The following is a 13,481-nucleotide window of genomic DNA, read 5'->3' as shown; positions in this document are numbered from 1 at the left end:
AGCACTTTTGCCATCGAAAATGGATCTCGTCCACAGAAGCCTTAACTTTTGGCTGAATGCTGAATCTGATTAATAGTCATAATATCTACACCTTCTTCCATTTCCATTTTATATTGCATATTATTCATTTTATGCTGTCCTTCAGCTGAACAATGAAAATTCAATAAATTTTACAATAAATTTTACAGGTGTGTCAAATACTGCACTTGCCCTAAGAATAATTCATAGCGCTTTCTACGACCTTTTTAAATATCCTTTTTTTTAAAGTAAGCAAATTGTATACTTACTCAAAAATTTATGTACATACATATGGTAGAGTTTCAAGTGAAACTGCCTTATGATTTTCAGTAGATAGTAGCTCTGATCCAATACTTTTCGTGTAAAATCCCGTAAAAATGTCAAACAGCAAAACTACTCTCTGAAGTGAGAGTAAAAAGTGAGTAACAACAAAAAGTACGGCAAGAAGAAAAGCATTTTTCCAGTAAAAACGTCAACCAGTTCGGGTAAAATCTTGCAACTTCATTATCTACACAACTCTCCAAAAATCGCTCTCATTTGCAGGATTTTGGAGGAATTTGGAGTACGGGATCATTTTTCCAGTAACTTCCTGCAAGTTTGCGTAAAAACCTGTAAGTTCATGGAGTACTGGATCAGAGCTAGTATGTATATAAAAAATTTTAATAAATCGAGCCCTAACAAAGACTTAAGCGGCATTTTTTCAAAATTTTCTTTTTTTTATGCAAAAATGTTGCTTGAGCATCCAGATGCATTTCTGCATTAAAAATAAAATATTGAAAAAAATATTCGCCTACGTCTTTTTGGCGGTTAGGTCTCGAAATGTTTGACCATATATACATACATATACTTATATGTATGTACACACTATGTAGTAGAAAAATTAATTTGAATTACTTGCGACAAAATCAAAATTGTTTCATATGTACAAATGTATGCCGAATTTCCACTAGGCATGTGTAAATAGACTTAAAGACTATATTTTGGACACGATTATTTTTTAATGCCCAACTTTGTCATTGCAATTTTTTGTCGCTGAATGCCTAGTGGAAATCCAGCATTATTCTTTATTGAATCTGCGTAACTGCCTTTTCGAGATTCGCCATTATTCGGCAGAGTTTGTTTTTTTTTGTACCAAACATTGTCAAAGAAAATTGTGTCATTTAATGTTTAGTGAAAATTCAGCATTATTTTATAAGTACAAAAATTTGATACTGCAATATGTCTCCACTACACAATATCTATGCAGTCTTCTTTTTCTTTTGTGGTGTTTCGCCATCATCATCATCATCATCATCCTCGCTACTAGCGCTGTTAACTTCGTCAGAGCTGGAGTTTTCCTTTTGTTCAATTTTACGTTTCTCAGCCTTTTTCTTTGCGTTCTTCTCCAAATATGATTTCACCTTGTCTGGTTGTGGACTGTATGCCCAATGTATAAGTTCCAGATGAATCTCTGTTGGCTCACCAGTTTCAGCATTGAACAATTTTGCATCCTCAGCCTTAATTTTTTCCAAAATTTTTGCTATATTTCGATTGCGTATAATATCCCATGATGTCGAGTCATCGGCTTCCGGATACATAGTACGTAAATGTTTGTAGTTGCCTTTAGCTTTGGCTCCTCCATAAGCTTTCACAAATTCAGCGGCCAACTCATCTTTGGCTTCAGGTAATTGCTCGATAATGGAATATGCGAGGTAGGCTCGATTATTTTTTATTAAATTTTCTGTTTCGAACTTCTCTAAGAAATCTTCTAGTATCTTAACACCTTCATTAATAGACTTGATTTTATCTTCATTCTTTGTGCCGGAGAGTACACGCTTTGAACTACCAATCAACCCTTTGACAGCCAGTCTTTGATAATCTGGATCACGATCTTTAAGTATTCTGGAAATGAAAAATAATAATCATTTGTTTATGAAAGTGGTATGCCATTTTTAATTTAACTTCATCGTAATACTTTCTAGCCCTAATAGGTTTTTTTTTTTTTTGAGGTTAGAAAAACAAAACGAGTCAACCTTTGAATTGGCAGCGGCGCAAAATATACAGACATATACGTAGGACTTGATTAGCCTCGGGGTTGGCAACCCCAACAAAATAATACATTTTATCAAAAGCTTTCGTAAAACTCTTTCTTTAATTTATTTGAACCTGACTTTCAAACAGGGGTTAACCTCATTAAAAATATATTCAAACCAAAACCTTTTCAACTTTTTTCGTTTGATACAAATGTATCTATTTCAATTCACTGATGAATTAGATACTTTAAACAAATGACAATCGTCCTACATACATTTTTTTGGAAATAAAGCCTTTTAAACTCGATTTCGATTGGTACCTGTCTTTTAGTAATACATTAGACTTACTATATAATTCGAATTTAACTTTTTTAGAGATGGCAACCCTCTTAAAACTTCTGTACTATAATTAAACTAAAACCTCTTAAACCTCTTTCGCTTGACATTCATTATCCGATATATATTTCAGTTAACTGATAACTCTATTTCAATTAACGGAAACTCTCTTCAAAACCCAAACCAATATTCCAAAAATTTTAGTCAGGGTCATAGGCGATCCTTTTGCCATATTTGATCTAAAACTGTTCAGCCGTTTCGGAGTGAAGAGAGGTCTCGGTATCTTGTTTTTATTTCAGCAAATTTCAAATCAGCCAAAAAAAGTTCTACCTTCAGAAAATAACACCTTGTTGAACATCTTAAGGCCATACCTTTAACCTAATTTTTGAAATTCGAACGAACGGTACAGATCTGATGATCTTTACAAAAAAAAAACATTCGCGTATTATAATATAATATATATACATACATATTATGTATGTACCTATACATATATGTACATTGTACATGCATAGTTCATAGATATGACTTCTCGAATAAGTAGCAACCTTATACCATGTTCGGACACACAATGAAAACACTTTGAAAACGAGTTTTGGGATTGTGGGCTGAAAGCTGTTCACACCGACTGTTAGTATTTTCGTTGACATTTCTGCTACGGAAAAACAAAATCAAAATCTTTGTCTTTCATTTTCTTACTTTAGCAACCGTTTCCCAACTAGCGTATTAGAGATAATAAAATATGACCTTCCCCTTGGATAAATATATCTAGAATACTAGTGAAGACACCGATTGGAATGAGTGGAACGTGAGTTTTCTAGTAGTTTTCAGCGAAAACTGGTTTTCGTTTGACAGATTTTACATGGACGAAAACACAAGTTTTAGGTCGAAAACCAGTTATAGCAACGAAAACATGTTTAGAAGGAAGAAAAAAGATATGCATACATACTTTTTTATTATTCAAGTCCAAATTTTTGATTTTGCCAGCACATTTCAATGGGGCTGTTCAGAATCTTGTGCATATCGACGGCTGAGTGGAAGATCGTCCTATCTCGGCAGCCAGTTCGAAAACGCCCTATCTCAGAAAATTTTTGAAACTCAGAAAACTTTTCAGGAACGCCCTACTTCAGAATTTGATTGAAAAACAACCTATCTCGGAATTTAGTTGAAGAACGCCCTATCTCAGCTGCCGATTCAAAATCGCCCTATCTCAGCTTATTTTCAATGTATTTTCGTTTGAGATAGGGCGTTTTTGAACCGAATTCTGAGATAGGGGCAGAGTTATTCAACCAAATTCTGTGATAGGGTGTTTTTCAATCAAATTCTGATATATGGCGTTTTTCAATCAAATTCTGAAGTAGGGCGTTCTTGAAAAGTCTTCTGAGATAGGGCGTTTTTGAACTGGCTGCCGAGATAGGTCGATCTTCCACTCATCCATCGATATGCTCTTGCATTTGCATATTCGTTGCATTTGTAAACTCACAACAATAAAATGCACACGGTTGCCATGGCAGCAAGCATATAATTTGCAAATATTAGGTGCGTTCGTTTAAAATCTCCAGTAAAAACCAAACAAAACATTCAAAAGTGTAAAATTAAACGTACGAAAAGCCATCACAAAGCGTTATACTGACACAGTTTATTGATTAAACAAATAACTACTTATTTCTTACAAGTTTAATTAGTCGCATTTTGTAATTTTTAACTCCCAAACCATCAAATTCAATTTTGTGATTTGCGTAAATGCCAACCAGCTGTTTTTGATCAGCTGTTTTCCTGTTGGCAAATTGCTTTTGCCAAAAATTTTTCCAGCAGAAACCAGCAGCTTCCCCTCAAAATGAAATGTCACTTTGCTCTCTCAATTTCCCCTACTTTGCAAGTTTTTTGCGTACGAGAACGCAAAAACTTGTAAGTTTTGGTTAAACATAAACAATTAACAGCTACGCGAACGAACCTATTGTTGTATAAGTCCTCGCTTGGGTTTTTCCATAAATTTCCTACTGTGCATGTTTTATCGAAAGCTTTGCTTTGTTTCTCATTTCAAACCATTTTCTTTCACCAGCGCTTGAGAATGAGATGGTGGTTGGAAGCCCTCATGACATTTCGTAACGACAGATAAACACACAAATGCGTACATACATACTGTACATATGTATTTATGTATGTGGCATGACACCACACGGCTTAAAGAATAATATCTTTAAAACAAACATTAAATAAGAACGACCAAATTAATAACAAGGAAATAAAAAATGGACTGTTGATGGTTGTGGGTACATACAGTAGCGCACAAAAAAGGGACATTTAGTTTTAGCGACTTCAAATCAGTGGTGTTAGTAATGATTTATAAATCCAATTGATTTTCTTTTGGTAAGTGCATTATTTTACTGCAATTAAATTCTTCTTATTATCTTATTGAGAGTCAATTTCATTCTGCATTATTCTGAAGTGATAAAAATAACACTTTCACTCCGCACTTATTTCGGTTCTCACTTCAAGATAATGCAAAACGGGAATAGACCCCCTCATGAAGGTTTTTTTGTTGACGAAAAAATTAAATCGACATCGACGACGAAAACCATGATAAGGCCGAAGATTTATCATATCATAGTTTTGCTAGTGTCTTCTAAAAATAAATACCAGGCGTTTCCCCAAAAAAAAAAAAAAAAAAAAAATATCTTGCCCTAACCGCCTAATAGACGTAAGCGACATTTTTTTTTTTTCCATTTGATGCAGAAATGTTCCTAGAGCATTTAGATGCATTTCTGCATCAGACATAAAATTTGGAAAAATGTCGTTTACGTCTTTTTGACGGTTAGGGCTCGATATGAATGTGTATAGGTATACAATCTTTTATCGATTATTTACACAATCCGCCCTTATTTAAAGCCCATTTACGTTATACAATAGAAAAGTAGTTGTACTAAAAATCTATGCTCTGCAAGCTCAATTAAGTTCTGTCGATAAGTGAATGCATTTACTATGAAGCTTTTGATATTCTCTCCTACTTGGGAGTATAAAAACATATGTATGTATATAAGTCTGGACATATGTAAGTATGTATATACATGTGGGATTAGTTTACGGACAGTACTTACGATCCTAGGACTAATTGGCCATTAAGAGTTAGTAACATAGAAATGCAGCCCTACATAACGAATAAGGGAATAGAACTGGTCTAATGATTTGACGAAAGGGACATCGCGTTAGAAGACGGACAAGACAAAACAAGCATTCGCGTACTTACGATCGAACGCGTCGGACCACTTAGACGGGCTTCAACCCTATTAAGTTGTAGTTAAAATGTAAACGGTTAATGTGAATAAAGTTTATTATTATACTTAAACATTAAAAATGACTATAATTCTGAAGAGCCATCCTACATACATACATGCAAGTTCACATATGTAGGTATGGAGGAATATTTGCATAGATTTGTATTTAGGTTTTGGCATGTTGACCCTGGAGGGAATCCCGTAAATGATGACATTAGTAGCAAACACCTGTGAGGCTGCACCGTGCCCTATGAGTAACTTTGATCTGTTATGTATGTACAATGTTGTTTCTGCAACCATTTCAGGTACCAAATCACCCAATCGCACCAAAACGTAACAATTACGAAAGCAGTTAGTACTGTTGCTCAATCTTCTAAAACAAAAAGGTACGTTTTCACCATGGTACAATAATAACAGGCATTGTCTTCCCAGGGAGTTTTGCTTCACATCGAAATTCGAGCTCCCTTATTTTTATTTTGACGCAGTTCAATGTTGATTCTTTTACTTTTATTCATAAGCGGGCAGCGCCACGCCTATTATCCAAAAATTTATAATAATAAAATTTTCTGCAAAGTGATAATTGCAGTCATCGATTTTGAGTGAATTAGCTGCAATAATTACTGATTTATCGCAGTTTTGTGTTTCTGTAAACTACCGTTCTATGGTAGGTGGGCTGGGCTCTTGACCGATTTCAAAGATTTTCAACAGATTTCTAGTTGGACCCAAAGCAAGGCTCGGACCGAGTTTGGTAAGGATTGGTGAAGCGGTTACCGAAATACAGCATTTCATCATAAGTTGGCAGGGTCAAGCCCATTTTCCAACATTTCATGATATATTATTTTTTACCATAATTCTACATCACATACTAATTTTCAACAATTTAAATGGAATACTTGCTAAAATATCGTAGATTTTGCAATTTTCGAAAATACCGTTATGAGGGAAGTGGGCGTGGTTAAATTCCGATTTCGCCCATTTTCAATACCAACCTACCTTAGGTAAAGAACAGCCTACATACCAAATGTCCTTGAGATATATAAAGGTTTGCTCGAGTTATCGTGTACAAGGACGGACGGACGGACAGACAGGCATGGCTTAATAGACTTCTCTTTTCATTCTGATCATTTACAGTATCGGTCATATCTATAGCACGCCATTTCAAAGTGATATTGTGTGCCACTTATGTTTATTTATTTATTTTTAAGAATTTTCAATTAAAATACAATTCTTTCTCTAATAAAACCCATATAAACCCAAGTTTAACAATTTGTAGAAAACTACAAAAAAGTGCAACAAATTATCACTCAAATTTCAAACTTTTTTCTCCGAAGTGTTAGAAATTTTTTGAATACACAGTTTTATAGCCCAATCAATTCTAGCCTGATAATGTGCAAGTTTTTTCACCAAAGGTGTTGGGGATTTCTTCCATATACAAATAAATTGAATTTATTCGTTATATGGAAGCCAATGCGACAAAAAAAATTCTAAAAAATCAACGGTAAATTGAAGGGGCTAAAAACTGTGTACTCGAAAAAATTCTAACACTTCCGAGAAAAAAGTTTGAAACTTAGGTGAAAATTTGTTGCACTTTTTTGAAGTTTTCTACAAATTGTTAAACTTGGGTATATATAGGGTTTGTTAGAGAAAGAACTATATTTTAATTGGAAATTCTTAAAAACAAACAGATAATTAATAATGGCAAACAATTTCACTTTGAAATGACGTGCTATAGATATGACCGATACTGTATGTATACATTTACAAACAACTGTTATATGAACAAAATTATAATACCCTTGTGCACAAGTGCGCTCGGGTTTAAAAGTAAAATAGATTTAAAGAGCTTTTTAAGCTGACATTTTCATACAAGTTTTCTATTTATAAAGCAGTAAAGTCGACTTTAATTTTGATGAATTTCGGTATAAATTCTAATGAGTTTTCAATGCCTAAGACATATTTTCCTACAGGGAATGTTCATACTTGTATTTATTGTGATGATCTCAGTAGGAGAGCCATCATGGCAATGTCAACATCGAGTATTTGTTAATTTGTATGGGTATATTTAATTGTTAGTATACAGAAACAAATTTTGACGCGTACATAAGTATGTATGTACTTAAGTATATCTGCATACATAAATATGTACATTCTCGCATCCATACATACATACATACACATAACTTCATTTGAATGAGTTCGATTTGTTTTCTTCATGAGCTAAACTCGTAGACATCACAGAAGCTTCGTTTTATTCTCATTTTGAATATTGACGAAGAAAAAGCTTAATCGTTATGTATTATTTTCTATGCAGCCTTTTTCTTAATTTGAGTCAATTCAATAGATACTGTAAGCCTAGAATAGGTACATATGTACTTGTGCGTAGGCAAAATTAATAAAATGTATCAGCCTTTTGTTTATACCACGAAAATGGAGCTCCTATTTGTAAAACAAGAGTGTAAAAACAAGGATAGTGAAGCAATATTTTTACTCTAGAACCTATCCACAATTGGAATGGACTTATCCTACGCATATTCTTTGGTTAAAGAAACATATCGCATACCGTCTTCAAAAGAGTCGCAACTCAAAATAATACGTTTGTCAGAAAATGCGAAAAACCATTTCTTAGCACATGATAATCATATGGGCAAGGGCGACTTAGGTTTTTTTAAACAAATTATAAAATAAAATTGCTCCAGCTTTTGCTGAAAGGTAAATAAAAGCTCTGCGTACATTTTTTGTGCATAATCTGAAAAATGCCAAATTTTGAGTTGTGACTCTTTTTAAGACGGTGTGCAATATGTATATAGACATACAACGTGATAAAATGATTGAAAACGTCTTTTAAAATTGTCTTCAAAACAGGTTCTTTCTATACATTTGGAATAAAGAGATCGTACTCCATACTAGTGATGTGCGGTTCCGAGTATTTAAAGAACCGCTGCTGTAGAGTTCGGTTCTAAGGAAAAGCGGAATTTGGACCGGTTCCGGTTCTCGAAAAAATCTTACCAGAAATTAGAAAGATTTTAAAAAGTTGCTACAAAAACTCGAATTCCATTTAAATTTTTGTTATAAAGTAAAGTCACTAAAATAAATACATAAATATGTTATACATATCTTTACTTAGTTGATATTTGTGTGACAAAAATGTTATAAAATAAAATACATGAAATAGAATTTAATTTCGATGTTGTCGCTGCTCTTATGACGCAAGCTGACGGCTGGTAGGTCAACTCTACAAAACATAGCTAAACAGACTTTATGCCAAAAAGGCCGATTTTCGGGTCTTTTGGAATCGAATTTCGATTCTTATGACATTGAGTTTCGGTTCTTTTGGAATCGAGTTTCATCGGGTTTTTCAGTTCTTCCGGGACCATTTTTCGGTCGGTTCTCTAAAGAATCCGGTACATACAAGAACTGAAACTCGATTCCAAATTGCAAGAATAGCGGTCGGCTCTCTAAAGAATCCGTGCATCACTCCTCCATAGTAATACTAATATCATTCTTCGATGCCTACAATTAAAGGCAAAAGCCTTTTCTTGAAAAAAATTAATGTACCTATTCAAGTGAAGGGAAGTGTTTGTATGTATGTATATACTACATTAATACATATGCCATGCGCATTTTTTTTATATTATGTGTACACATGTGTGTATATGCAAATTTATATACATTGCAAATTAGTGATTTGAGTTAATGACAATATGTATAAAAATACATACATACTTATGAATCTATGTACATATATGCATACATATGTACTTAGATTAGTAGTATAGTAAATATGCTGAACGGATATGAAGCCTTTATTCAAGAATATGTATGTATATGTAAGTATGTACATTAGGGTACATCACTCTCCATAAAACAAATCGGTACTGTTCTTCCATCGGAATTATAAAACTTGTTATATTCAGAAGAAAATTAACATTTGCTGGAGCTGGATCGATTAGAAAATACCTCCAAGAATCGAGTTTTTATAAATAAAATTAGTTTTTAAAAATATATTTAAAAAAGATAGCATAGAGAAAAAGATAGATAGAGTTTAAGCTTAAATGATCTGCATAAAAATGTCTTAACATTTTATTAATTAAAATAATGAGATTTTCGGAGGTATTTTCAAAGCGACCCTTCAATTCCAAACCATGGAAAAGTGAACTCTGAATTTAGCGCCAATAGGATCAAGAGAAAGACATACCCTTCGGGATCCAAAGTGAAAATTCCATTATAAAAATTAGAACAAATTTAATTGCGTATTTAAGGCAGTGAAGACTGTGCGGAAATACAGGCGTTTTTCGCCAAAAAAATATTTGAAGTTCAAAATCGTTTTCCTACACCTGTGCCTTTATAAAAAGGGGAAAAAGAATCAGAAAATCTCGAATCCACGAGCTTGTACATGAAAAAATGCCATTAAAATTATTCTGAAGAAACTTGCCTATAGAAGGCAGTTTTAATCCTAGTCCATTGGCAATGGAAGGACAAACATTTCAAAAAACACTTCATACCCTTATAATCATATGATATAATTTTTGCTTTAGTTTAATTTTAGCATGTGATTGAGTCCAAATTTCATACAACAAACTTTCATTTTTACGGAACTAAGTGGTAGCACCCTAATGTTATAATGGTATATAGAGAAAGGCATAAATGTGTAAGTGTGTATATTAGACAGCGTCAAAAGACGGATCATAACAATATCAAATGCTAAAATTTGAGTCTTATTCTGGTCGTATTGCAGGATGTTTTTTTGTTTGGCGTGATCTACATATCGTCGCCTGGGTAAAAGATTGCCGTAAAGTCATTTTGAAGATTTTTAGTTAAACATGCAGTTTTATTTATTTTTAATAAGTACTTTCGATTGGTGTTATCAGTTTTTGGATATCTCCTTTAGTTTCCGAGATATTGAGTAAAATTTTGTCGTATTTGCATGTTCGCAACCGACTCGGTCCATATTTTGTTGTATGTGACGAAAAATTTCACATACGACAAAATTTGCATATATGTAGTTTGATGAAAGTGATTACTTTTTAAAATATTGTCTTATGTGACAAATTGTATGGTATATACGACAAAATCACACCAATTCTATGCGATGGGTAGTCGTATGTGCTACGACAACTCTTATTGACAAATCGTTCAATATTTTGTTGACTTTTATTCATTAATTTACGTATCTCGCAGGTGTATTAGAATCAATTTTTTGCATGCGAGCAAAAATAATTTCAACAATTTCAGCCTCTTGCCTATTTGCTGTGTGTGTGATTTGTAGTATGTCATACAGCTGGCTAGCGTTTAACGTAAAAATGTAGCATTCGACAAAATGATTTTATAAAAAAGTGGCTGTAAAAGCTATATGAGTTACTGAAAATTCAAAAAAATGTGGTTTTATACTTTGAATAATCAAGCAACAAATTTTGGTAAAAAACGATTGGACAAGTTTTTAGAAATTGTGACTGAATCTTTAACATCGATTTCCCAAAATCTGCCGAAAGTAACATACGACAATCTTGTACAAAAGCGACGATATGTATGTACATATGTACATAGTATACATATATATGAATATATTTTTTTCTACTCAATGTTACGTTGAATCTCTCTAACTCTCTCTTATCGCCGGTTTCTCAGTCACTATATTCCGTTTAAATTCAAAATTTTCCATGCACACAAGTGTAGACAAAGGGTTAGAAAAAGAAACGAGTAATCTAGCAGCTTTCAATTACCTCAATGTCGCTTCCGCCGCTTCCTTATCCTTAAAGCCTAAACCAGGTACTGTTTCCACTTTGTCTTCTTTGTCGGTTTTAGAATTTTTATTGGCAGCCCCGCCGCCATTCTCCTCAAGCCATTTCTCGAAAACTCCGATTGCTTCGTTGATGTTCTTGAGTTTCTCCTCAGCTTTTGTCACTGTGAAGAAAATGAAAGTACATAGATGTGTACATATGTACATAGAATAAAACAAACACATCCAAAAATTTATGAATGTACGCGAGTACTCACTGGTAAGGACACGTTTAGCGCGTCCTAACAATCCTCGTACTGTCAATTTCCTGTATTGCATATCATGACTTTCGAGCAATTGTAACGTCTCGACCGCCTTCTCCTTATCCTTGAACCCAAATTTCGACTCACCATTCGCTGCGTCCGACATATTTGTGCAATATCTTATTTACCTATATGAGTTTATTATAAATATTCCAACAGATATGTATGCAGATATGCAATAGTAAAAGCACTTCAAATGATGATTTTCTTTTAGTAGTTCACCAAGGAATGACAAATAAGTTGTATATTTATTGCATATACATGTGTATGTTAAGAATTTAATATATAATAAAATAGTATCTAGTCCTCTATTTTCAGACCATTCCACACGATACGCAAAACTCAACTAACATCAAGTTAATGTCTAACGCATTAGTAGAACCTGAAAATATGTATTTGAAATTGTCGAATTTTTGCTTCGGTGAGCTTTTGTATTGAGGAGATGTGAGTAGCGAGTCTACATATGTAGGTGAGAGGTGTGTGGCGGTAAAGGGGGTTGGTGAGGTAACTCTTCGGAACCATATTGCGCACCTCGTCCAGTACGGTCGACAAATTAGCCCACATGTTTGTGTGTATCTTACTATGCGTATATGCTATACATATGTATAATTACTATGTACATACATATGTATGTATGTATATGAATACAAATGAATGTATAATATACATACAAACATATGTATATTTTTGTAGAACAAAAACAAGAGAGCCAAAAGTTATTAGCCGCAGAAGCCGGTTCTTTTGTTAAATTGTTTTTGGACGACAAGCGCAAGTATATCCGTATATATTTATGTACATATAATGTTGTTATGTGCGCGACTTTTCGGGTGGACAGAAGGTAGGTATTCAAAATATTAGATAAGCACGACAATATAAGCCATGATCTCATTGAGATGCGATATACATACATACATACATACCAACCTTTGCAAAGAAAATGAGGAATCAAAACAGAAAACTATAATAATAATTTTGGGTATATACAAACTTATGGATATCTTTGAACCTATGTTCATACACGCAACTACTTACATATGCACATATTTACTACATATGTATGTACATATTTATGCACATTAAGGTGCGACACCAAAATCGGTTATTTCGGTTGGGTACATACATATATATTTGTTCTCCATAGTTGACGGATGAGTCGACATTTATGCATATAGCATGTAAACAGGCGGATTTGTATGAGACTACCATCAAGTTGGTCACGAGATCCGTGCAAACCTTAGACATTAAGCCTCAAACAAATAGTGACGGTTATTTCTGCTTGCGGTAAAAGCTTTGAACGAAATATCTCCAAATTCATTTCTATTTAGAAACACAATGTAAGTTTCATATTTTATTGATTTAGTAGAAGGCAAAAAAATTTACTTTTTCAAGTAATAACCAGTTTTGCAAGGGCTCAAATCGGAAATCCAAAACAACTGGCTAAATTATTATTTATTTTTTTTAAACGGAATATTTGAATATTAATCGAAAATCTGGATCTTATCCGTAGTCACAAATATCCGAACGGATATCCAGATATCCAAAGTGGTCGGGGGCAGAGTATCATGCGGTAACGTCACTCTATCGGCATTGAGTTCTGTCCTATATAAATACATACATACCATTTTGGTCAGCTGATTGTGTTAAGTAATATTCTGACCAGTTTTGGCTATTTTTCGTTTGTTTGTTAAATGTTTATATTTTTTTATAAAAGTTTAGCTCATAACATAACCCGCACCACATAGATTCACATTTCCAACGTCGCACAAAAATTCCACGAACTTCAACAATTGTACCCAAAAAT

The 13,481-nt window shown here is 33.6% G+C and overlaps 1 protein-coding gene across 1 annotated transcript; it reads right to left on the bottom strand.

Moving 5' to 3' along the window:
- Positions 1-929: 929 nt before the first annotated feature.
- Positions 930-12,279, bottom strand: LOC118737699. Its single transcript, XM_036468399.1, has 4 exons — positions 11,927-12,279; positions 11,636-11,812; positions 11,362-11,542; positions 930-1,899 (listed from the first exon to the last, which is right to left on the bottom strand). The coding sequence occupies exons 2-4, from the start codon at positions 11,784-11,786 to the stop codon at positions 1,257-1,259; spliced, it is 975 nt and encodes a 324-aa protein (XP_036324292.1). The 5' UTR covers positions 11,787-11,812; positions 11,927-12,279; the 3' UTR covers positions 930-1,256.
- Between the last annotated feature and the right edge of the window lie 1,202 nt (positions 12,280-13,481).

Source organism: Rhagoletis pomonella, unplaced genomic scaffold (assembly GCF_013731165.1).
Source record: "Rhagoletis pomonella isolate Grant_MI unplaced genomic scaffold, Rhpom_1.0 Rhpom_scaffold_00004, whole genome shotgun sequence".
In the NCBI taxonomy this organism is placed as follows: Eukaryota; Metazoa; Arthropoda; class Insecta; order Diptera; family Tephritidae; genus Rhagoletis; species Rhagoletis pomonella.
Note: the sequence above shows the minus strand (reverse complement) of the source record. Positions and strands in the feature narration are given on the sequence as shown.